The sequence below is a fragment of the Pseudonaja textilis genome, chromosome 5 (assembly GCF_049901715.1).
Source record: "Pseudonaja textilis isolate UNSWEBS1 chromosome 5, rPseTex1.2, whole genome shotgun sequence".
Lineage (NCBI taxonomy): Eukaryota > Metazoa > Chordata > Lepidosauria > Squamata > Elapidae > Pseudonaja > Pseudonaja textilis.
This window is the reverse complement of record NC_141994.1, coordinates 45,341,612-45,368,241: the sequence shown is the minus strand read 5'-3', so window position 1 is coordinate 45,368,241 and position 26,630 is coordinate 45,341,612. Positions and strand designations below refer to the sequence as shown.

Here is a 26,630-nt window from a genome sequence, read left to right as displayed (position 1 = left end):
GGCAATGCCAGAGTTGTGCGGTCTGGGCAGAGCCAGGAAAGCGAGCCGCGGGTATGCGCCAGCCTGCCAAGCAAAAAAACCGGGCCGACTTGAGCTTGGCTTCCTTCCCAAGTCCCTCCAGCGCGAACTCAAAAGGGCCACCGGGAGAGGCTGCCTGAGGCAGTGATAGCGCTCACCCGTCCGTGGACAGGGAGGCAAGGTGATGGCAGAGCCCGAAGCCGCCCGTCCTCTCCACCCCTCGCCCAGCCCATCCCCCTCCCCACACATCTCCAAATGCGCCGGCAGCTCCAAACACTGCAGCGGAACAGGCATCAGGCAGAGGCGCTGACTTGGCGGGGCTCAGCTCGGAGGACGCGGCGCAGGCCGTCGCCTTGCCTCTCTGTCCATGGATGGGTAGGCACTATCACTGCCTCGGGCAGCCTCTCCCGGTGGCCCCTTCAGGTTCGGGCTGGAGGGACTTGGGAAAGAAGCCAAGCTTGGGCTGGCCCAGCTCTTTCGCTTGGCAGGTGGGCGCGCACCCGCGGCTTGCTTTCCTGGCTCTGCCCAGCCCGCACAACTCTGGCGTGGCCCTGACGGGATGAGCAGAGGGTCCAGCGGGGAGGCGCTCGCTGCCTTGGCAAGAGCTCTGCTGCCGGGCAGGAGGGCCTGCCTGTCAGCTGCACTGGGCGCCCCAGGCGAAGCTCTTCGCACTCTGCCCGGCGCCCGGCAGGGATGGCGGCTGGCTGCTTCTCCCGGGGTGGGCCGATCCTGCGCTGTGGCCCTGGGAGATTCACCTCCCCACGTGGGGTTGGGCTGCCCTCTCGGGCAGGGGAGGCTATGTCGTACTGGTAGTAGGGTGTTGTTTTTAAAAGAATTGGCTTTGCCTTTGAAGGCGAAGGGAAGGCGGCGACAGGAGCGCCTGAAGCCGAGTGTCTCCACCGGGCTCCGGTTGCAGGGAGAAGCCCTGGCTGGCTGGGCGTGGCTGCACCAAACGCCACGGCGTTGCTCTAAACGGCGCGGCAGCATGGGGAGACGGGAAAGCAACAGTGGCGGAAGGTCTCCCGATACGAAGTGCCCTACCAACTCCAAAGTCAACGCAGGCAGCAGTACTTTCTAACGGCAAGCCCCCCCCACCATTCCCCCCCATTTTGCATGTTTAATATAAGCCTTAATTTGGGGGGAGGGCTTAATTTGATTTTATGCCAATAAAACATGCTGGGCCTTCCTATTGGTGGAGGCCGTATTGTTGGAGAAACACGGTAGAGGACAAGAAGGCCTGGAAGAATATTGTCCATGTGGTCCCGATGGGTCGGACAAGACTTCGCAACTAACAACTACTATAATATTACTTTAAAGGCTAGGAAATTGCTATGCTAAAAAATAAATACAAATAAAAGCATGTTTTAAACATGCTCCACAACGAAGGAATATCTAATCTTCCTTTTCTAGTTTTTTTTAAATAATGTGTATTCTACCAATTACTTTCATTTAAACAAATCTCATTATAGATAGGAATATTGGTCATAGCTATTTGTATTAGTCTTTAGAATTGCATATATAGATATATACATCTACAGGTATGATTACTCCTTTTAAATATTTTTCCTTGTGTTTTAAAGAGTATTTTCTGTTCTGAAAATATGATTCCGCTAATGCCACTCATGTTTGTTCATAAACAGCAGCATTAGTCTGATAAACAAATCTGGACAGTTTTCCCCCAACTACAATTTGGTATATTTTCTACAGCAAATCCTCACTATATGCAATATTTGGTTTTAGAAAACTTTTTTAAAAAAAAAAATCACTCCAATGGTTTCAACAATATATTTTTCTGTCAACTTTATTCTACAATATACTGTATAGAAATTGTATCTGCATTTATTATGTAATCATTCCTAAAAACATTCTCCTTGCACTGTGACATTTTTGTCAAGTATAAATCAATTGCAAAAATTTTTGTTTTGGATTAACAAGTGGTGGAGACTCAACCAGATACATTTTTGTAAAACACTTGTTTTATAGTAATTTTAGTGTGGTTTTTGTTTGAACAGGAGAAATGTGATGCTGGAGCACAACCCACTGAAATAGATGCCCGATTTACTGGAATTCTGTTATTCCTGCAGTTTTTAGCAAGATCGCAAGCCAGCTACATAGTCTTTGTAGTCACTTGATCCACTGTCATAAAGAGAAGCAATAATGTATTTATGCCAGCTTGTCTGCATATGTCCAAATCTTGATTCACACATTAGAACAAGCTGAGCAATCAAGATCACAAGAATGTTGATAGCTTGATGAGCTGCACTTCTATTAAAAAAAGGTGGAGAAAACCCATTGTTCTCCAGGAATAGTTGAACTATGATTGTCATTTGCTCTGGCCTCATCATCAATAATTCTATCTGTAGTTGTATGGTTGTATTTTTACTTCAACAATATATGGATGTTTATAGGTTCTGCTTTGTATCTCAATGTATCTCTGCCTATAGATCTTTAAACATTCATCTAAGAGACAGTTATATACTATCATATATAGATATGATAAAATGAGTAAGAGTACATTGTAGGCTCATAAACAGTACACAAACATTTCAATAGTCATTGTTAACTGTATACTAAGAAAACGTTTTATAAAAACAAAAAAAGTTCATTTGACATGAACTTGAAATTACTCAAATGCTGACTCAATAATAAAGGATTCCCAGGACATCCTATTTAATTTTAAAGAATAACTTTGCAATTTAATTTCATTATGAAATATTGTTTATGTTGGTCTAAATCAGTACTGTGGTTTTCAATTTGTGGTCTGCGAACCAATGTGGGGTTGTGATGTCATCACAGGGGGTCCATAAAGTCTTGAAGAAATGTTATGATTTAAATCTTGATTTAAGTCTTAGGGGTCCATGGTCATGAGTTGTGGCCAACTATTCAAAGGGGTTCCATGTTGAAGAAAAGTTTGAGACTCACCAGTCTAAATGATAAAAAAATCTTGACACTTGAATTAATTCTCACATGATGACTTCTTTCTCATTCTGTGTATTCAAATATACTCAGCTAGGTTAGATAAGTAGAATTATTGCACAGAATTAGAAAACCATATATAGAAGATATTTATCATCTACCTAGAAATCCTACTTTTAAAGCTAATTCCAAGGTTATTAGCTCACTTCCTCCTGCCTTTTGATTCAACAACCATAGCTTACTCATTTCACTGCCCTGAAGATTCCTGGTATTGATTTTTAAAACTGCTTTTTCTGATGCTGAAACCAGAGATTCTTGTCCTGCCATCTTCAATCCTTATACCATTTCCCTTCCTATTTTCCTCTTCCCCATGGATCTGGAGATAGCAGAAATGGTCTTACAGAGATGTGAAGTTGTTGGTCCTCTTCATTTCTGCTATTTCAATAGCTGTAACTACCAACATTTCCCTGCTTTAACACTTTCAATTCATCCTTCTTCCTGGCTGGAGATATTAAGAAGTAATGTATTTCCACTTCATTTTTAGTTAATTCCCTCTTTAAAATCTCATAAGCCCCTTTTTCAGATGTTTTTCCAGGAGTGCTAGCAACTATAATGTCACCCACTCCGCTTTTCAAGCAAGCCTTTTCCATCTCAGAAACAGAACTGCTAATAGATGCCCCAGAGCCAAAATGTTTGGTCAGGAGGTTTGATTTATGAAATACTGCAAATTGAATTATCAAAGGAGGAGAAAGAAAGGAAAATAAACCCTTTTCTTGTATTGATATTTGTTCCAACAAATATTTCACAATACCCTTCTGTGAAGCGCAAAGTACTTTCTATCTGGAAGTCTTTCTTCTACTAGTCTATAAGATGAACAGAAGTGTATTCAGTGTATGTAAGTGGTAAACAAAGATATACTGAATGGAAAAGTAAAAATACTGGAAATGTTTCAGTAAAATATAGTATCCAGCTTTAAATTGTCAGATGATTATCATATATAGGAAAAAAATTGATAGAAAGCCCAATTCGATTTCTAGATGATTGGTGAGACCTTCTTGGAAATGACAGTTACAAGGATATTTGTAGAAGCCTTGGGACAACCCAACTGATTCTTTAAGAGGCTCTGAACTGTTTACATTTCCTGGAGAAAAATGAGGGCCTTTGGGAGGAGGAAGGGATGGGATACATTAGTAGCAAGTGTAAAAATAACAACGTATGGGTTTAAATTATGAACAAATTAATTAATAGTTAATTCAAGCATAGGTAAAATGCCAAATAATTGCTGGTAGTTCATATACCAATAAAGATACTGTTCGGAAGTGGCATGTATCCTGTTTCTGCAACTGTGGATGATGGAAACAGGGCAAGCAAAGTTATATATTCAAAAATGAAATACAGCCTTTCAAAAATAAAGAGTATAATGTGAATCAATTACTACTGAATAAGCAGACTGTATTGGGAGCAAAGGGGAGGTAGATACATGGAATGAAATGGCTTATTTTAAGAAAAAAAGTGCAAAAGGAGACATTTTAAGGTACATCACTGAGTTCCTCTAAGCCCTTGTAGATTGGATCAAAATTACCAAAAAATGTTTAGAGTCAGATGTTCCCAAAACATACACCCTTCACTTTAAATACAGGGTTGATACTTTGGAAGTTCCGGTCTTCAAGTGTTGGAAAGACAGCAGTTACAAACCTTGAACCATCTGCTTGGGCAATTTCTATGACATATTAGGCTGCATGGTTCATTTTATGTGTGGTATTGACACCCTGATCCAGTTAGTGGGAGTACAAGAAAATCTGTAGTAGTTACTTAATATTAGTGTTGGAATACAGGAGATGCTGCAAAGTAAGAGTAAAAGTAAAAAGAGTAAAGAGTAAGAGTAAAAAGGCAGAGATGGTTTCCTACCTGGTAAATTAATTATTCCACATTCCCAAAAGGATAAAAATAGGAAGTAATGCATACTATGAGCCACTGTGGCACAGTGGTTAGAATGCAGTACTGCAGGCTACTTCTGCTGACTGCCAGCTGACTGCAGTTTGACAGTTCAAATCTCACCAGGCTCAAGGTTGACTCAGCCTTCCATCCTTTCAAGGTGGGTAAAATGAGGACATTATGTTGGGGGCAATATGCTGACTCTGTAAACCACTTAGAGAAGGATGTAAAGCACTGTAAAGTGGCATATAAGTGCTATTGCTACTAAAAATTCTCCATCTACCACCACCGAGAAGTCCTATCTTTCTAAATATCTAAAGTCCCAAGGTCTAAATCCTAGATCTCATCTTTCCACTTCTTTCAGTCAATGGCATGATGGTTATTGATTTCCCAGCTTTAAAGGTCTTTGTCATCTGTCTCTTGTTTACAAAATAGCTTTCCTGGGAATGATTATCTTGCCAACTTCACCTTTCTATTAATGATTTAAAAATGCTCCTAAGCAAAACACAATGCTGGAGATCACTGTATTTTACTTACATCAAAAGTTATAATCATTTTATCACTTTATAAAATGATTATAATGTAACAGAAAATCAAAATAGAAAAACAATCTACCATGCATGGTTTATTACTGTATTTCACAATGGAAATACACTCATCTGTGTAAGCAGATTCATATGTTAGAAATTTCTTAAGATTAGTCTTCAGTCAGAACCAATTTTAAGCTTATGTTGTATACCTCACATTTTATGCAACATTTCCCCCTTTTCCACTACATTGCTTCAAAATGTGTTCACAAAGGGACTAAAATGTTTACTGCAGAAACTGCTTTAAATACTGCTCAGAAATAAATGGCTCATCACAACATATACCTATTTTGTCAAAGTAAACTTTTCAAAAAATAAATTCTTGTAAAAATGTTAATACATTTGCCAAGAAACATAAAAATAAATCCTGAAATATGAATTTTATATATTTTGTGCCGCCAGAAATATTTTAATATCAGGGATAGGAATTAACCTGAAATGCTGGTTTGGGTCAGATATATATGTGTGCAGTAGTAGCAACAAGCTGAGCGCCTTTTCCCTTTCTTCTAATTAGGTAAGTCTACTGGCGAACAATAGAAATGGCACAATTTCACATTTCAGTGCTAATGAGGACCAGATCATTTTGCAAGATCAGCATGAGCTTACCCTTGTCTCGGCCCTAATGCCCTGGAAACAAAGATATTAATCCTTCCGTTCCCGAATACACAACTCTTTCTCCCGTTTCCTGAAACGAACCGTACACCCAAACCTTCCCGTTATTCTCAGTGCCGAAACCCGGCCTCTAGTCTCTCTCACCCTTGTCTGAGGCCCGCCCCTAATGGAGAGGAAAAGAAAATCGAGACACAAGCCCTGCCAATCATCACATGGGGCCTTTCTGGTTTTCCGTCAACATGCCTCTGGGAGGACTCCCTAGCTTGACTAGTAAGCAGCAGTTCTTACCGTCACGGGAAGTGCCCATGAGTTGGTCCAGCATCGCGCGCATCTGAGCCTGTGCCGACATCCTGAAAATGCGCGGGGCCCGAGTGGGCCGGCCAAATCCGTATAAACCCCGCCCACAGCGGCCTAGAAGATAATCGAACCTGACGCTGCGGTCGTTTCTCTCAGAGGCGACCTAAGGCGGAAGCAGGATTCTTCTTTTTTTTTCTCTCTCTCGCTGAGCTCGGGGTGGTTACAACGGCGCTTGCACCTTCCGTTGTCGGAAAGGAACAGATAACCGCCTCGCGCCCGGCGTTACCTCACAACCGCGATTACCCCGCGCGCCCGACCTCTCCACGCTTCCCTCCAGTGGCGTACGCGCGCTGCCTGGAAGTAACGGACATCCGTGCGCGTGCGCTTGTCTCCCGCCTACACTTACTATTAGTTTCCTTCTGATTGGTTAACCTGGAAACTGAATCAGGCAGGAACGTCGACATTTCTGCCGTTGCTGATTGGGTTGACCGGTTCGCTATTCCTTTAGATTCGCATAGGAGCTCATTGGTGGTTCAGTGTGGTCTCTTTTTATGACGTGGATCTTTTCATTTGGATCGCAACACAACACGAACCTTTCATTTGTTTATGTCGAAAGTAAAAAAATAATCTGGTAATATTTCCTCAATAACTTTATTTGTGGGTCTATTTACTAAATCTATCAAAAGAGAAAATATAAGCAGAAACTGGGAGGAATGTTAGCTTGGCATTTCAAAATTTTGTGTTCACCATAGAAACCTATAGATTTATTGTATGATTATTGAATAAGCTTTCATAGGTCACAGTTCACTTCAGATGCATATACAGGTAGTTCTCGACACAACAGTTCATTTAATGACCGTTCAAAGTTACAACAGCACTTGAAAATGTTACTTATGACATATCTATGTGGTCACTTGATCAAAGTCCAGTGCATGGCAACTGAATATTTATCATGGTCCCAGAGTCGTCTGATCACCTTTTGGGACCTGACAAGCAAAGGCAATGGAGAAGCCATATTCACTTAGCAGCTGTGTTACTAACTTAACAACTGCAGTGATTCATTTAACAACTGTGGCAGGAAAGGTACAATGGAGCAAAACTCATTTAACAAATGTCTCAGAAATTTTGGGCTTAATTATAGTCGTAAGTCGAAGACTAACTAGTCCTGAGAAGGAAGGAAGGAAGGAAATACATACATACATACATACACACACACACACACACACACACACACACACACACACACAAAACATACGAAGAACAGTTGCAGGATTTGGGTATGGCCAGTCTAGAGAAAAGGGCTGTGGGGGGACGGGACATGATAGCAGTGTTTCAGTATCTGAGGGTCTGCCACAAAGAAGAGGGGGTCAACTTATTTTCCAAACCACCAAAAAGCAAGACAAGAAACAATGGATGGAAACTAATCAAGGAGAAATAACTTGGAGTTAAGAACAATTAACCAGTGGAACAGTTTTCCTCCAGAAGTTATGGGTGCTCCATCACCGGAAGCTTTTAAGAAAAGTCTGGACAGCTACTTGTCTGAAATGCTATATGCTTGAGCAAGGGGTTGGATTAGAAGACCTCCATGGTGCCTTCCAGCTCTGATTGATTGGTTGGTTGGTTGATTTGATTGATTGATTGAAATATTGGAAGACTGCTATCATATCACCCCTTGTCTTCCTTTCACTAGACTAAAAAATACCCAACTCCTGTAACCATCCTGTAAAGTCCCAAAGTGACTGTCCCAAGTAGAAACAAATTGTGGTGGGTTTTTTTTTTTCTTTAATCAAAGCAGTTGATTTAGCCGTCTCTACTAACATCTACTTTCTTATTTTATGTATCTAGCCGCTGCGTTCAGTACATGAAACCAGATGTGGTCACTTCAAAAGAAACTGAAGAAGTTTATCTTGGTGAGTTTAAAAGTTTGTTGCAGCTGATTGTATGAAAGATGTCTTTCGGCAGTGCGGCCATTGCATCAACCCAGATTTTATCACCAATCAGTTGCTCCCCAGTCATCAAGAGGATATTAAGACAGTCCTCCAAGACCAAGCAATGACACCTCTCTCTCTCTCTCTCTCTCCCTCTCTAACCCTCCCTCCCTCCCTTCCTTCCTTCCCTCATTCCAATATCCATCCTTCCTAACTTACTTCCTAACTTACTTCTCTCATTCCCATGTCGGTCCTTCCTTCCTAACTCTTCCTTCTCTCATTCCCATATCCTTCCTTTCTAACTCTCTCCCTCCATCTTTCTTTTTCTTCTCATTTCCCACTTTTCTTCAGCTCAAGGTGATGTCCACATCACTTCTTCCACCTGTTTTTTCTCAGAACAACCCTGAAGATTAGGCTAAAAAGAGGCTGAGGGGACTTGAACCCAGGTCTCTTCACTCCAAAAGCAAAGAGTTGGTACATAGAGCTGCTACTTGAACCAGAGACTCTTAATCCCAGTGTTCTTGTCATCAACTTACCGACCTAAGGGGGCCTGATGGGAAGGGGGTCTTGCCTAAAAACGGGAGGTCCAACCCAAACTCCCACAAATACTGTACCAATCCCTGGCTGAGGTGGACTTGATTCCAGATTTCTTTGCTTCTAAGCAACATCTTTGGTCCTCATAAACTCTCAATACATGAATATAAAATCTCACACATGAATATAAATATTATTGTATAATGCAGGATTGAATGAGTTAACAGGCAGTTTTAAGGGTGGAACCATTGCACTCTTTGAAAGTGACATAGAATGATAGCATCTGTTTGTGCAAAGTATTAAAACAGATTCCAAGATGTACTAGGCAGTGAAGTGAAGACTTCTTTTTTATAATTTTTCCTTTAATATTTTCCTTTAATACAAATTCAATGTTTATATGAACAGTGTGTTGTCTGAGTAGTAGTTTTTGAGAAATAGTATAATATTCATAGCATTGATAAACATTAATAACATTAATGACAATCATGTATTTATTTATCCATTTTAATAAACCTTCAATAGTTAATCATTTCCTTATGCTTTTAAGTTTCTAATTTCTGTTTCTGCTAGTTAACCATTGATAAAACAAATCCCATGTTAAAAAGTATTCAGTTTCTTCTTAATTTTAAGTGTTAATCTATCCATTTCAGCACATTCTAATATTTTTATAATATTTTCATCTGTAGGGAGTTCTTCATTTTTCCATTGCTATGCAAACACAATTCTAGCTGCAGATAAGTCATGTAAAGTTAATTATGTTTATTATATTTTTCAGGTAGAATACTGAAAATATTTCTGGCTTTAGATCTATGTGTTGCTTTATTATTTTTTCTAACCATGTGTAGTCAATTTTTTTTTGCCTTTGGGCATGTCCACCACATATGATAGTATGAACCCGGTGTGTCTGACTACATTTTCAACACTTAGCAGACATATCCTTAAACACCTTTGTCAATCTTGCTGGCTGAAAATGCCATCTATGAAATATTTTATATTAGTTTTCTTTATATGCAATTGACATTGTTAATTTATAATTCCTATCCCACAATTTCTGCCATTTATCTAACTCTAATAGTATTACGATTTTTTTGGCCCATACTATTATTGTTTCCTTTACTTGCTCTTCTTCCATTTTAATTCTCAATAAAGTTATAATTTTTTAAAATTAGTTTTTCATCTGTCCCTGTTAATATCTGATCCAATTCTGTTAGTTCTTTATATATTTTAGCATCTTTCTTATATCTTGATTATATTTGCACATGGGCCATCATGCCAAATCAATCCCTTGACTATTCAGTTCTTGTTTAGTTTTAAGTTCCCCCTTTTTGTTCAAACTGTTGTTATAGTTTAACATGGACTATTTTCAAGACATTGAGGAGTCTAGTAAGGAAATGATGATCCACTAGAGACAATTTGTTTAGTGTCTCTATAAAATGAGCTGGAAAGAATGTATTCAGTGGGTTCCAATTTGCTTATCATTGCAGGAGCAATTTTAGTCTTCTACAGAAAAATTAAATACTTTACAGAAAATTTTCCTGTACTGTTAAACATTGTTACATTGTAAATGTGGCAAAAATGGTTTGCAGAAAATCTTTTGAATTCTAGGTTAGGTATTTCATGATGAAATTGAATTTGATAATTCTCTTTAAGGATAATAATCATAATGTACTTTTCATTATACATAACCTTTAATTATCTACAATCCTTAAGTGGTTCAAGCTGAGTTTTGCATGACAAGGCACTTTAAATGTTAATAATAAATCAGATGGTGATACAGCTCTGGTGACAAAAATGTGGCAAGTCAGATGATCAGAGAACCCTGGTGCCATTTCAGGTGGAGATATGGTTCTGTGATCCTTTTTGTGACACTATTTCATAGCAAGATTTTTGTTGTGAAAATACTGCACTTATTACGATATAGACTTCAGTTAATAACAGCAATTGGGATTGGAATTGGGGTTGCTAAACAATGCTGTTGCAAAGTGCAATGTCATGTGATCATGTAGTTTAGCAACAGCAATTCTAACACTACTAATTGTCATTTGTAAGAAAATCATTGGCTTTCCCATTGACTTTGCTTGTTGGAAGCAAGCAAATAAGGTTGCAAATAATGACCTTTGAATGCTGCAATATTGTAACTGAGCCAGATATTAAGTGCCCAAATTGCTATCAGATGATTGTGGGGACATTCTGATGGTTGAACTTAGATCAATTGAAACTTTGAACAGTTACTGAATGGGTGGTTTAGTGCAGGGGTTGCTAATCTTTTGGACCTCAGGGAACACCAAACTCGTAATTTTAAATCCCGGGGACCACTAATATGAATTTGACTGACAGTGGCTTGCTGACATTGGTGGGAGAGAATGAGAGAGATCTGATCTAACCTCTTTCTCTCTCTCTCTCTTTCACACACACAAACACAGAGGTAGGATCCTGTGAGATTCACATTTCTTAACCGGTTCTGTGGGTGTGGCCTAATTTGTGGGTGTGGCTTGGTGGTCATGTGACTGACTTGGCATGACTTGTATGTAAATATTATACTTATATATTGATTTTTTTGTAAAAAAAGAGCAACTTTTACCCCAAATCAAGCAAAGCAGGCAGGCAGATTGAGTTGCTCACAGAATCACAGATTCATTTAGAGATCTATCCTTCTGCCATTGGCTACCTGTACTGAATAATAGAAGCTTCAGTACTGAGGAAGTTTAGGCTCTGCTTAAAAGCAAAGCTGAAGATCTAAAGATAGCCAGAAAGCAAGAAATCCAACTGTTTTCTGCTTTCTAGCTAATCTAAATCTCCCGGCACAGCAGAACAGCTGATGACTGGAAAAAGGAAAAATAGCAATTTAGCAGGCAAGCTTTCTGGGTAAGGAGTGAGTAGGTGGGGAGGGTTCCCGCAGGCCATGTGGGCGGCACAGCCTTGTGTTCCTGTGCAGCCTGGATTAATTGCTTTGGGGGGGGTGCTCTTACAGACCACCAGTGGGCTATGGCCCACCAGTTGGTGACAGCTGGTTTAGTGTGTCACAATCCTGGAAAATTATCTTATTAATGGAATCTAAGAGTTCAAAACAAGTGATAACTGTAATATATTGTAGTGTAAATGAAACCTAAGGACAATATATATCAAGCTAGAAATTCTGTATGTCATACAAGCATTTTTATTTAAACAGACCATTTTTTTTGGGGGGGGGGGAGAAACAGCTCAAAATTTTTATGAAATGGTTAAACCACATTTATGGTTCCCATCCCTTTCCTCCAGGCTGTTGTGGCAGTTTAAATCCTACAAGTCCTGCCACTGTTTCTGGTGATCGTTCTCCTTTGCCATGATATTCCTTATGTAGTACTAAGTGTTCCCGAATACTATGCAGAAGACAGAGATAAGTAGCAGCCTGAAAATGTAAGTCATGCTGGGCTTTGCAGAGTTTTTCACTGGTTACCTGGAGTCAGAGAAAAGACATGCATAAGAAACGGTATTGTTTGTATCTACTGTAGTTTTCAATTCAGATAAATACATTTTTAGCTTACACTTGAACCAATATGTGTGTGTCCAAATAAATCTGCTAGAATTTATTACAGTGGTAGCACAATGATAGCATATACAAGCAAATCACTGTTCCACATAGAAAATTAAAACCGAAGGAAGAAAATGTTCGCTTACATTTTTATTCATTTTTTAAAATAGAATCCTATCCTAAGGGATAACACAATCCTACTTTGTAAGTAGATTTTCCCCATGTGCTCTGAATTATAATTTCATGTCTATGGAGATTCCCAGTCATCCAGGTCATGGTTGTCCCCAAGGTGCTTTTTCAAGAGGCAACTGGACTTACGTTTTTTTTTTTTTTTTTTTTTTTTAAAGATGTTTCACTTCTCATCCAAGAAGCTTCTTCTTGGGTGAGAAGCAAAACGTCTTCAAAAACCAAAAACCATAAAGTCCAGTTCCTCTTGAAAAAGCACCTTTGGGACATTATAATTTCATGTGACCAAGATGGAAGGTAAAGTGTTTTTTTTTTAAAAAATAAATCCTTCCAACTTGCCTTTCTCAGCAGCTTTTCCACTCTTCTGCAGTGTAATGTTCCACGAGTCAGAACACACAAGTGCGACCAACTCCTCTGCCTATAGCCCAATCATCATTCCATTTGCTCTGGTCCCCAGCTGCCATTCTGTAATGCAGGGGTCTCCAAATCTAGCAGCTTCAGGCTGGGTGGGAAATCCTGGGAGCTGAAGTGCACAAGTCTTAAAAGTTTCTAATTTTGGAGACCCCACTGTATTGCATTATGTTAAACTGATGTAATGCGTTTAGTATCTTGAAATTCATATGGAACATTGGAATGGGGGAGCAGAAGCGAACGTGTAGCAAGTGTTTTCATGAAATGGCTTGAAACTTCTTCACAAAAAGTTGCTATCGTACGCTTTAATCATTTAACTTTAACAGTATCATGAATATTAGCCTTTTAGTTAATGTCTGCATAAAACCCAGGTGCCTACTATTAGGGCTACCATAGCTTCGCCAGTGCCCGAAACAGAACTAAAGCCCAAAGAAAAACGCTACATTTGAAGGCAAAAAATGCAAGCCGTTATTAACGCAAAGGTTGGAAGATTTCGAGTACCAACACCGGAATATACATACCCGGTGGTAGCGGAAAGCTTCCTTCAAGTAACGATATGCTGCCTTGTTTCGGTAAGAGACATCGCTCCTTCCTAAAGCATAACGGAGCTCCCTCAATAAACCACGGAAAGTGCGAAGCGGAGACCCGAGAGACGCCATTTTGCTTCCGCTATTGGAAAGTAATATGCAGCCAATCAGAGGGCCTCTCTTTCACCCAACGCCCAATCAAAAAGAAAAGTTTACAAGACCCACCGGGTCTTTCCTGGTCGTGTTTCAGAGCAGCCTTATTGAAGCGCAATACTTAAGCTCCCGTCTGCAGCTCAGACCTGATAGGTATCTAATCTTCTGTTCTTGGCATATTTGTTACGTAGTTGCTATCAGTCCAGGTGCCGGCGCTTCATCTCATCCATTAGACAGGAATAATGATATAATGGAAAGCAAAGCATTAAATAATTAGAATATATCGACGAATTTCAGATCCATTTGATAGGAGCAGAAGGGCAACCAAAGCTTTGAGCCTTTTCTTTCAAAGCAATTCCCAGCTTTATTTGGCCCTCGAACGGCTTCGTGCCGCCCCGTTAGAAGAGCTTTCCGCGACCCGCTATTCTGGAAGTCGTATTTTCGATACATCTGTGCGGGCCGCTGTGTAAGTCGTTCCTAACATGCCTACACGCGAGATTTTAGTAGAAGATAAATATACACTATTATGTTGATAGACATCTTGTAATAAGGAAAATATACCCTTAAAATGACCAACGAAATACATTTTACACTGAGCTAATTATATTCAGTGCTCCAATTAGCGATGTGGTTGTTTTAAAATATGTTTTCCCCGCTCTATTAACTATAGGGTATCATATAGAGAAGGAACTCTTCACAGAGGATTGTTTTTAGTGAGCCCCAGCATTATTTACTGTCTGGGCGCCGCTATGATTTTCACCGTACTTTCGCATTCTGAAGCAAGATTTTGGTATGGATCAGCAACTTCTTAGAAAAAAACGGACATAAGATCAAAATACACAAACCACCCCAGATGGGACTCGAACCCACAATCCCTGGCTTAGGAGGCCAATGCCTTATCCATTAGGCCACTGGGGCTAACACAAGCCAACTTCTTCCAATCATCCAGTTAATATCACAATCCTTCGCATATTAGTCCCACCCCTTTCGATCATGTTATATATATTCATGGCTAGTAGCACTATGATTTAAACCTTCGAAATCAAGCCATAAATATATATGCAATGCACAATACACTAGAAGACCCATATGCAACTGAATTCAAAACTTTCTAACAAGCTACCTGCATCTTCCACTTTCACAGTGGATGTTAGGGCAGAATATTAACTTCTCAATTTTGTTCCGGTACCGATTTGCATATAAGTAGGAATCGACGTTCGAGGAGGAATTGTAATAGAATAATGCTTGTTCTTTTGTTTCATTTATAAATGCCTTTCAGAAATGTCCTCATATTTGCTACATTTGCATATTTACCTGGTAACACCAACACTTTCCTAGGCATGGTATACAGTCTACCTTCTGCCCGAGTTTTCAACATCTGGTGCGTGTACTCTACATGTATTATTAGTTAATCCCACCTTTTTATATGTATATAAAATATCCCCTTTATATTTATATCCCCTTTCCCTTTATGTATTGGTCTGTAGTTTATATTAAGAGTAAAAGAGCCAGACGTTTAAATTCATTCTAGTTAAGACTGCAAAAAGGTAGTGATACACGTTATGCTGTCTGCTACAGCCATGTCTTAATGCGCTTCAGTCACAATGCCCATGAGTGGTGGTTCTTTATACTGTAGATTTAATATAGGATTAGTGCCTTCTTTAGCATTTTATCCTCTAATACAGCATTTCCAGCTGGAAAAAACACCACCAATTGTTCTCCATAATGTATGGCAGAGCAGAATTGGGGAATTCCGAGTATATGTGTGCAAGATTGAAACCAAGTTTCTCACTGAAATGTGTAAATCAACATTTAATAGGTTTTCACATAGGAATGCTAGGCCTTCAAAGGACTGAAATGCCCTTGTTCAAAAATTGTCTGCCTGAGTGGTGGGGCAGTGAATGACATAGTGACATGAAAGCAAGCTGACAATATTCCTCTTTCTCATCCTGACATCTGTCACCTGAGATATGATGGTTTTTGGTTTTTTTCAGGGGAATGCTGGTCTTGAAGATGCCACCTGAGAAATTGGTGAAGTGGAACAGAACTGTGCTTGCAGGCAAATCTCCTACATCTTGACCTGTGGATTGTCAACTATTTGGCAACCAACATAAACAGAAAGCAGGATGCTCCCAGAGTGCAATGTATTGAAAAATATCTGGAAAAAGTAATAAAAGCCTTAACAACTGGATTATTATCACTTTATAATCAAATTATTTCGTAGGTTGTTAAGGCAAGAACATTTTCAGTGTTTCACAGCTTCTGCATGAGTTAGCTAAAAGGTTAACTGACAAGTGAAGTCAGCATGCAAATCTCTTAACAGGATGCTCCCAGAGGAATATGTTTTTAACTTTTGCCAGAGAAATGCCAAGTCATGCTAAAGGCTGACATTCTTGTATCCTAAACTTCTTTTATCTTGACTGGGTGTCTCTCTGTGAGATATTTTAAAGCAATTGAAAATCTGTAACACACTTTTTGCTACACAAGCAGCAATATAATGCTCTGGAATGTTACTATGAGGCTAAATTGACCAAACTGCCAGTAACTTCCTCAGTATTTTTTCTTTTCTTTTGTGGGACTGTTAAACTCGTTTAAAGAACAGGTATTTTCTTCTTCCAGAAGATTGGTACCCAGTGAAAACATGGAGCCCATGCATTGCTTAACTGGTGCTTTCTAGTGAAGCAATAGCCAAGCAGATGTGTCTGTAAAGCCAAACATATGGAGTTACTTGCAGCCAAAGCTGAAATGGCCAGAGTGCAGTCCTAGCAATTGGAGTAGAGAGGGAATTATGACAGAAGCCCCAAGTGATCAACAGGGAGTTGGAAGATGAGAAACACTTTAGCAGTGGAGCAGCTAAAGAGAAGTTTGGGTTGCCTGTAGAGTGGATTAGAGATGAGATAGAAATGGCATTATGAAGTCATGCCTGTTAAAAATAGGTTACCTATTTGGTTAACAGCTATAAGTTACTAGAGAGTCACTAGAGCAGGGGTCCCCAAACTTGGCAACTTTAAGATTTGTGGGCTTCAACTCCCAGAATTCCTCAGCCAGCTATTCTTGAGGGGTGCTGTGAGAAACTTTTCCAGCTATCGTTAAAAGCTACAAGACATTTGTTTGTTTCCACTTACCTATTTTCCACCATACCTATGGTCAATTCATTAGTCATCATATAGGCTGTGGCTCTTTTATTTTTAACTTTGTGGATTTATTTTGGTTCTTTTGGAAACAAATTATATTAATTTTTGCTGTAAATTGTTTAATTACATTTTTGAAAAATAAGCATGTTTGTTTTCTAGATATCTTGCACATTACCAAATTAAGATATGCAAAAAAGTTTATAATATACCAACCACACAATGTGTATGTACATTCCTCTTTATTTAATACAGCACAGACACATGACACATACAAAAGAAAAACACTCATGAAACTCCTGTCACATTTAAAGACAGGCACATCTACTCTCAGTTTGAACGTTCAAACTGATCACTTCTGATCAAATATCTGCTAATTAACTATAGATGGATTCTCAGTCTCCAGCCAAAAGAATAATCCACACCCTGTTTGAAAAAGTGAAATTGAGACAGTAATTCCTGGATTATAGAAGCAGGAAAACCACTGAAGAAAAACCACTCTTCTATAAAACTCAACCCATGAGTTTTTGGAGCAATATGCTATTCACCATTTTAGTTTCCAGGCCCATGATAGGATAAAATGTACGAAGAGGAAAGCATTTGTTTCCCAGTTAATTTAACTCTATTTTGAAACTGGAAAGGACCTGAATATACATTCAGAACTGGCATAGGCTTTTTGTGGCAGCAGCTTCCCTTTTTCTGTACTCCAGTTTTACGTGGAAAGTAAGCAGGCACCAGGTCTGATAAAGAGCCTAACATACTTTAAAACAGATATTTATAAAAAGGAGAATGAAAGGGTTATTTACAAAATTCATGGCTGGTGCAGTACATCTTTTAAGACACACTATGTTACAATCTTTCAGGTCCTGAGATTATTATGGAAAAAATAATTCAAATATTGTGTTTGGAATAATAGGAGAAAAAGATCAATTCATTCTTTTAAATTTTTCAGGTTGGTAGAATACACTTCTGTAAAAAATAAGCCAAAAAGCAGTTGGCACAAGTAACTAAATGTGTATAATGATACAAGCCCTCTTATTGAGAGCAGCTACATATTTGTTGCATGGAAAACATGTCACAAGGAAGACAAATATTCTTCCCACATGGCTCAAACCTTCCACTAATTTTAGAAATACTTAGGTTCAAAGATAGAGCCAAGCTATACACAGAACAGAATAACTGCTTCAGATATGTTTCCTAGACATGGATAATTATAGCACCACTAACTTGATAAAAATAGGTACCTTAAATAAGTCTATAGAAAATCTATAACCAAGTTCCCAAGTATCAGTGGATCAATTTTGTCAATAAGGACATCTCCTTGTTTTGTATGGCTAACCAGGTATTTTTTTAAGTTTTGCTGAATATTGAGAAAATATTCAGAAATATTGTTTCCATCAGGAGAAAAATACTAAAATAGAATTTCTAGATTTTTTTAAACTTGAAACCTGCACTATTGTTAGAATCAATTTATGAAAAGCATGTTCTTTTCTAGAATGACAAGTTCAGCTCAATGTTTCATATTTATAATCACATCAATGTCCAACTGCAGAATTTATCTTACAGTATAGAAAATCCTAACTTTATGTTTTTATTTTTAAATTGTGTTACTTAGGTACAGAATATGATTAAAACATGTTTGAGAGATGGATGCAATTTGTAACACTGCTCACCAATTTAAATTAAATTTATTTTAAGCAAATGTTCTTGACTGAAAATACATGCAAAAAAGTGCACCAGCTTCTACAACATGATATTTAATCCTCTGGATTCTTCAATCAACTGTTGAAAGGCGCCAAAGAAGATATATATTCAGACCACTTCTCTAAAGAAGAATCTATGTGAATGATCTAATTAACTAATTGTCCTCTCTTTGTACAGGTGAAATATTTATTTACTTACAGATTTACTAATTTCAAATGTGAGATTGTTCTTTATTCCACATCTGCATCTTTGATTATAGTTAGTAAAAGGATATCACCATCAGATTTTGAAAACCTCCTAGTCTCTCAGAACCCTATCACTGTACTGGTGAAAATGTTCCTGCTATTTAAAATTTAATTTCACTTTTACAAAAATATTTTCATACTAAACACATTCAAAAAGCTTTGTCATGTTTCTTTGGGTAGATAATAACAGTAGCCAGGGGGAAATATCTGTAATACTAAACATGGAGTTTTGTAATAAGCAATTTTACTGACTACTAAAATCAAAATAAAGCATTACAGAGAAAGGCAGTGCTGAACATAAAATGCTACTGTACTAAAGACCAACCGCCTTTAAGGTCTGAGAGCTCTGCCTACAATCTTTACTTTTAAATTAGCTGACTTTTCTCAACTATTCCAATGTGTGATGAGATAATCAAATATTTTCCCTTTTACCACACCAAATTTAAATGTCTAATGTATTGTAAAAGGCAAAATTTTATAACATAAGGTGTACATTACTTATATTGTTTCAGGAGCACTGCAAAGATTAAAGTATTATATTGGGATACAAAGCTCCAGAAATGTGTTTGTTACATAGAACAAACATATTTCATTGAACAAAAATTGCCCCAGAGAATCCTAGTTTTCTGACATGGCTCAACAAAATATAATTCAATTAAAAGACAACATTAGTAATTATCTAAATATGGGGATGGATTCAGATTTAGGTATCTGCAAGAGGGCTGGCAGAAGATTGTTCTAGGTCATCAGATATTTCTTGTCAGCTCTTCATATTACAGTTTATCCTGATCTATATTAGTTGTGGTATCTGAAATGATTGTTATAGAGGCATTCACTTCTGCCAGTCATTTTTCCAGATACTTAAGCCTAGATCAAATTCATATCTAAATGGATTATTCTAAGTGATTTCTTCAAGTGTCAATACAAGTTTCTCCAACTTCTAAAGATTGTTAAAAGGTGTATATATACATAAAAAACTAAGCAATAGTGTCCTGAGAAATACATTCAGAAAATAATTCTTAAAAATTAGGAACAAATGGTTCAAAGTTGTAAAAACTCAATTTTGAAAACCAAATATAGTTTACAATAGACTTCAGCATGACAACTGATCCCTTTCTTCCTAGTAAGAATTTTCTTTCTATAAGGAAGTTTTTTTAGACTCTTGCAGGAAATTCATCTGTTACTGCAATTAGAAACATGTTAACTAATTGTATAAAATACTTTATATTCCTCAATCATACCAAATTGCTTTATCTGAACAAAAGATAGTTCTTTAATTTCTAGCAGAATTCAATATTATTTTGAGTATTCAACCATCCATTCAGAATTGATTTGAAATAGAATGCAACTTTGTTTTAAAGATCAGTAGAACCTTAATAATAATATCTGGTAGTTTTAAAAAGTGAAAAGTTTTATAAATACAATAAAAATTTTAAAATATATGAATACTTATTTTGATTGGTGGGTTGCATTCTTACATTTGTCACAGACCTTGGTAACAAATTTGGAAAAAAAACCCAGGGAAATCTTGCTGTGATTTTTTTTTGTTTAAAAGTATACTGCTATTCTTTGATTTAGCCAATTTGTTACTTAGAGCAAAATTTTGTTTTACAATGTATCTAAATATATGTATCTGAGCAATGCAAAGAAGCTCTCACTGTATTAGGTGCATGGAAAACTAAAATTTTAATTTAGAAGATTAAATTACTGTCACCATCAACAGGCAGCTTCCTAGGGTGAAGCATCTTAGGCATCAGAGGCCATATGAAAATATTTTTATTGCAGAAATATAAAATATTTTATTGTCTACTAGTCTGTAACCATTCAAATATAAATTATTTATAACATTTTTAATGTGAAGAAATATTCTGCTCTTTCTCTGTCAAAGGGGAAAATGCCAAATTTTAGAATGGCTGGTTTAACATGATTATTAGACTGATATTTTAAATTACAATCTGAAACTCCAGTGGAAATGGCTTAGTGTACTACCAACCACTTCATTACAGTTGCTCAAATACACTGTTTATAAATTGTGCCAAAGTTCATTTTCAGAAGTAAACATTAATACTACAAAAACAAATTTAACATAAGGAAAATATTGCTGTGTGCAAAGAACAAGCACATAAGAATGAGAGTTATGCAACAGCAGTCACAACATTACATGTACTGAACACTAATTACAGAAGAGTAAAGTTATTTTAACAACATAAAGTCATTTGGGCAGGATCAAGGACTTTCCAAATATCTCCAAACACTTTAGGACCTCTGAATATACTTTGTGGGGATAAGAGGGAACAAAAAGAAAAGGCACTTAACCAAAAGCCTGTATCAAGTAAGTATCTCCTAAATGGCATACAATTATAATTGCATAAACATTTTATGATATCTATTTATTATTCTAATCTTGGTGTAAAAGTGTTTGGAAAATAAAAAGTGTTCTGTGAACTCCTAACATAACAAATTATGCAAATAGTTAGGTAAAAAAACTTTCCAAAATTTAACATGATTTTTTTCCTGTACTACTATTCTGAAAAGTTCAAAAATAAGAGTAATAATTATATCACTTGTCAACATTCCAAAAAACTAACATCCTAATTTTTTTCTGGGCAGTTCTAAAAATCACTGTGTAAACTAGATTTAAATGTATTTATAAATATAATCAAAAATATTTTAATGAATGTAGCAGCAAACATAGTAAATAACTGTGAGTCCTAAGAAACTATCATCTGATTATGATTCAATGTAACTGATGGTAGCTTGGGATTTGAGAATTATTTTTATATCAACTGCTTTGGATCAAATGGAGAGGCTAAATGGAGGTTGGATTAGTCAGCTAAGAGTTTGAAGAAGCAAACCATGATTACCTGCCCCATTCATAGCCTACTGAATAAATTAAACCATTATTTCATGGAAACAGATGTCAAACCCACAGCACCCACACCTGAGATTTTGACTCAACATTCCCATCTGTTTTGCTGGAGACAAGACAATATAAAAGGCTGAAAAAGGAATGATTTTAAGCCATCATATATTACCTTGGGGATGAAAGTATGCATTGTTAAGAAATTTCTTTGTTCATTGTTTATATCCTTTCTCCATACTTCATAAAGATCCAAGATAACCTAAGGAATTACTAACTGTCCCCATTTGGACAAGAAACACATAATTTAAATGATTCTAAAATTCAAAACCTGTATGTCAAAATTATTGCTTATATTTGAGGCTCAGTGTATGATCACTATTTTAGCCCTAAGTCTCAAAACAATTTAAATTCAGAAATGAAAGTTTTACCTTTTATTGCTTGTGAATACTGAACAGATTTAACATAAGAGCTATTTAACTCTCCAAATACATTTTAAGACAAACTAGGCTGTTAAAAATAGCTAAATTAAAAATTGCTGTGCAGGAAGTATATCTCACTTGCATTGTAATGGCACTAATATTCTATCTACTCTTTTCAATTCTGATTATCTTCTTTATGTCCTTATGTCCATTGTAGAGAAGCTCATGGAGGTATCGTTTTATTAGATTTATTCTAATCATAAAATTCTTGTTTTATTGAGAACATCAGGAGCAATTGTCTTCTATCACTTCTTTCATAGCATTATGTCTCCAGATACTCCAGTTTGCTATTAAATTGAAAAGAGCTGAAGTCTCTTCATATATTTAGCAAAACAGAGAGGCCCCAATTGCATGCCATGTAATAAGAATAATAAATTCAAATCAATTAATGTGCTTTGATTAAATTCTACATAAGAAATATTGATGAGCAACAAGAAAACCACTTTTATGAGAAAAATTTCAAACTCTTTTAACATAAACCGTTTTCTGCCACCATGTTTTGCTTTAAATTTATGGGAAAACAGAATCAGAAACATATAACTCTGACTAATTCTATTCTGTACTGTGTATTGTTTCCAAAAGAGAAAAATAGTTTTACCTTTCACACTTTCTATCACTTTGTATATCAGGGAAAACTAAATCTAAAAGTTATCAACTACTCAATATTTAGTTTTCATAATGCAATATGGAATGTCAGGGTCCTAGTATGCCTCTTTCTTTTAAGAGAATTTCATTTTTATGATATTTTAAAAACATTGTTTCAAATACATTTTTTATTTTAAGTCTTTTCTTCCAAAGGTATTTTTTTATTTATATGTGCGTGTGTGTGTACATGCTTAAACACACAAATCTGAATTTGCCACAAGGAAACAACTTATGTAACAGTAAATCTTCAGTAAGAACTGTATATTTGGCTATTTGTGGATATGCTCATGGAGAACATTTTGCTTACCTTTGAAATGAAAGCAAATCAATCAAGAAGATAAAATTAACCAATTAATATTGAAGGGAAAAGGAAGGCTTTGTGAATGCAAAAAACATTCTGAACTTTGTAGTTTCTTCTATGAAACTATCAGTTATGTTTTTTAAAAGCCCTTTGTTTACCTTCTATTCCAGATTGATTTGACTCTATTTTTAATCCGTATTTTGTGCAAGTTTTTTTAAAAAAATTAATAGGGTCAACCCAACATTCAGTTACTATGTTTATATTATATATTATTTAAATATACACATGTTTTACAAATATGATAAGTAATCTGAATCAGTAAGATTAGCTACCTGGCTTTGTAAGATGAAATAACATATCTCTGTAAACTTAATAACTAAATACATGTCTGTCACAAAACAGCAGAAGAATTATCTTGGCCACCATACAGTAAAACTATATGCACATAAGAAGTAGAATTTTATAGGAAGCCATAGATATTACTGAGTTTCCTACTGTAGGAATTAATGCTGATCAATAGACACAGCTAGTTGTCTTTTTAAAATGTGGTTTCCTTTTAGAGCAGCATTAGAGATTGTAGTTGGAATCAAAGAAGCCTCCAGCAAAACATGCTGGCATATGTACATATTTCTGCTGGATGATGACCATATCGCCAGAAATGTTTAAAAAAACCCAACTCTTACTAAAAAATAAAATATCAGATTTAAATTAAAGAAAAGACTTTGGTTTGGGGATTAAACTATGATTTCTAGATTTGACCTCCATTGAAATGTTTACAACATAATGTGACATTGTTTTGACTTTTTCTCCCAGAATTACATCCTCAAATACATTTCTTCTGCATTAGTTAATGAGTGCAATATAAAGCAGTTCCTACATTTCTTTCCTAGACTTTTAACATAATGGTTTCAAAATCAAAGCCAGCCTACAAGTTGTATGTTCAAGCAACAACAAATCAAGTATCTCCCAGCTTAGCAAATTTAAAGAATACTGGGAATAAGAATGTTAAAGCCTAAACAGAAGGCACCTCAACTATACTCTTTGGAGAGAGCTTTGAACAGTTCTGATAAAAGGTCTTACTTAAAAGCTGTAAAGAATCAATACAGCACATATCTTCTCAAAGCTAATAGAAGAGGAAGAAGAATCAGAAACTATCTTCCCAAAGGAGAGAAACGGAATATTTCTACATTCTATCAATATATGAAAAATAAGGCAACTCTGAAATGGTTCAGCAAATCTAAAGTGATAAAATAAACCTTCCATCAAAGATACTGAAAACAAAGGTATGCTCTGATAAAGCCAATTCATGCTAATCTTATATCTGAATTTTTGATACTAAAAGGAAGATTTTAAGTTCCACTGAAATGTGCAATTACAAAACACTCTCCATTTTTAAAATCTTTATCTGAAATAGAAAATCCTCTGTCCTGATCAGTTACAGTATCTAGGGAAAATATTAGCCAAAGCAAATTAAGTATAATTTTCAGGCTCTTCAAAGAGCAAACAAGCGGCCTTGATTTTGGGTAGAGAAAATGCGTACTTCCTTTTAGGCTGATATAAAACATTTTTTCTCCTCTATACTTCACCTTATTCAAACTTGCAGAGAATGTTTCTAACTGTTATAGCTTGTAGACTTTCCTGAAGCCTCCACATGGCTGAACAGGATGGATGGCCTTACTTGCATGGTGGATACAGATGTTTACTTTAGTTTCCTTTCATAGTTCCTTTATCAGACATCAGCCTGCAAAAAGGTTTGGGGTTGCTGTAGGTTTGACAACTGAACCTGTTTGGCCAACCCTTTCTGAGACAATTGGGATAAAAGGCTTTGAGAACTGTCCTGAAAACAAAATCAAACTGTGAGTTTTTTTTAATAAGAACACTTTCCTCCTTTTTCTTCTCTCTTTGATCAAGTATTTTTTTTTTGTCCTCACCACAGTGCTTAGGATCAGAATATGTAAACATTGACAGAAACAGCAGCTCTGTGTCCATGTAAGCACTCTCCCAACTGGTCATTCTCCATCAGCAAAGTAGAACCACATTTACTCTCTTACTTAGCAGAACATCACTGGGGTTTCCTCTGTAACTTAGCATCCACTTTGCTTTGGCCATCTAGAATTGAAGATGAAAAAGAGAAAGCAATTCATAAAAGAGAAACGATGATTTATTAAATTTCTCCTATCACTGCAATCATACAACTTTTGATGGTACACAAAATATAGAAAATAAATATCCTTGGTTAAAAAAAAGCCTGAAGTATAAACAAGCAAGCCACAATCAATCATCAGCCCAGCTAAATTGAAGAAACATTTAAAAGATCCCATGATAGTATCATTTAAATACTTAAGTTAATTTACTTTTGAATACCAAAGGGAATCTAGCTTTTATGGGAAGTCTATTTCATAATGTGGAGGTCATGAAAGAGAAACAACTTCTCCTAGTTGCAGTCCCCCCAACTTTATAAAACTAAAGAATTGCAGAATGTAGATATTATGTAGGGCAACTCTATCTGGAGAAAGTTTTCTTAAGGTAACTTGGTGTTAAGCCAAGTTAAGCTTCGTAGATTAAAAAAGCTTAATTTTTAATTAATTAAATTAAATTGTACATAGAAACTTACAGAAAATTAAACCAGGGACCACAGCACAGGTACAATGTGTTTCTGACTTCTACTGCCAGTTAACAGGCAGATTGCTGCCTTTTTCAAAGTCATTTTTAGAGGCAGTCTCGTGTAAAGTGTCTGTCTGTTCTATAGGGTAGATCAGGCTCAAAAATTAATGTCAAGCAAGCATTACTCTTACTGCAACAGATGCAGTAAAAAAAATCTTGCAAATCTGATCTGCTTCCTCTTTCCCTCTAGCTCTGTGAGAACTAGAGAGGATTTTTTTTTCTCACATTATTTTCTTTACCTGAGCTCAAGACCCTTTTATCTGATAATTATCTTCCTAGCATCTCTTCCTCCTGACCTTCAAGGCCTTTCCCTCTTCCCACTACTGTGTTTTCCCCCAAATAAGACCTGGTCTTATATTTTTGGAGGCTCTGAAATAAGCATCAGGGCTTATTTTGGGGGAAAACACCATTTCAGGGTAATCCCGCACAAGAGGCGGCAAGAGCGCGGGGACCAATAGTATCCGACAGTAGCTGCAGCTCACTGATCCTTTGGTCGGTGGACTCTGGGCTGCACAACCTGTGCAGCGCAAGTGAGATGATTCCCTGTCCAAGCAGCGGGCAGAGGCAGAGGTTCAGGGTGGAAGGCAGGCAATCCTGGCACACTACACAGGCCGCAGACAAGCTGAGAGAAGCAAAGATGACTCTCCCGCGGCTGCCCACCTATTCCAGCCCACCAACTCTAGGCTTTTCCATGGCCTGTGCGGTGCGTCCAGATCATTTGCCTTCCCCCTGCACCTCTGCCTTCATCTGCTGCTGGTGCTGTATGAAGACAAACCTCCCATGGCCGCCTGCTGCTCCAGCCCATTGACTCTTGGCTTTCCTGCGGCTCACAAGGCGCGTCCAGATCGCGTGCCTGCCCTCCACCTCTGCTTGCTGCTTTGACAGGTAATCAATTCATCTTTGCTGTGCATGTAAGAGGCCATCAGATCAATCTTTTTTCCTCCACAACTGATTTGTTTAGGAAGGAATGGAACAACATAAAA

At 37.2% G+C, this 26,630-nt stretch overlaps 2 protein-coding genes, 1 long non-coding RNA gene and 1 other non-coding gene across 12 annotated transcripts in view; 1 reads left to right on the top strand and 3 right to left on the bottom strand.

The window, feature by feature from the left end:
• Window positions 1–13,646, bottom strand: part of LOC113434299 (putative RNA-binding protein Luc7-like 2) — a 52,024-nt gene extending 38,378 nt beyond the window's left edge. For 5 of the 7 annotated variants that reach the window (XM_087934701.1, XM_087934703.1, XM_026697390.2 and 2 more), the window contains exon 1: window positions 6,357–6,708. Coding sequence is in view for 2 of the 7 variants with exons in the window: in XM_026697380.2 (XP_026553165.1) it covers window positions 6,357–6,417 (61 nt within the window). In the remaining 5 variants the exon portion in view is untranslated. Of the gene's footprint in view, window positions 1–6,062; window positions 6,184–6,356; window positions 6,709–12,144; window positions 12,264–13,456 lie in introns of those variants that run through there. The other 2 variants (XM_026697399.2, XM_087934700.1) reach the window with 2 other exon arrangements.
• Window positions 6,840–23,507, top strand: LOC148125627 (uncharacterized). Of its 3 annotated transcripts, XR_015743865.1 has the most exons (3): window positions 6,840–6,996; window positions 8,211–8,275; window positions 15,610–23,507. It is a non-coding gene; the product is annotated as an uncharacterized LOC148125627 (long non-coding RNA). The 3 variants fall into 3 exon arrangements; XR_015743866.1 differs by lacking the exons at window positions 6,840–6,996; window positions 8,211–8,275 and adding an exon at window positions 13,685–14,081; XR_015743864.1 differs by lacking the exons at window positions 6,840–6,996; window positions 8,211–8,275 and adding an exon at window positions 13,687–13,768.
• On the bottom strand, window positions 14,461–14,533 carry TRNAR-CCU (transfer RNA arginine (anticodon CCU)). The gene has a single exon. It is a non-coding gene; the product is annotated as a tRNA-Arg (tRNA).
• The window catches only part of UBN2 (ubinuclein 2), a 59,132-nt gene continuing 55,732 nt past the window's right edge, over window positions 23,231–26,630 (bottom strand). The window contains exon 17 of the mRNA XM_026697427.2: window positions 23,231–25,092. Within this exon, the coding sequence (XP_026553212.1) occupies window positions 25,046–25,092 (47 nt within the window). The 3' untranslated portion in view covers window positions 23,231–25,045. The remainder of the gene's footprint in view (window positions 25,093–26,630) is intronic.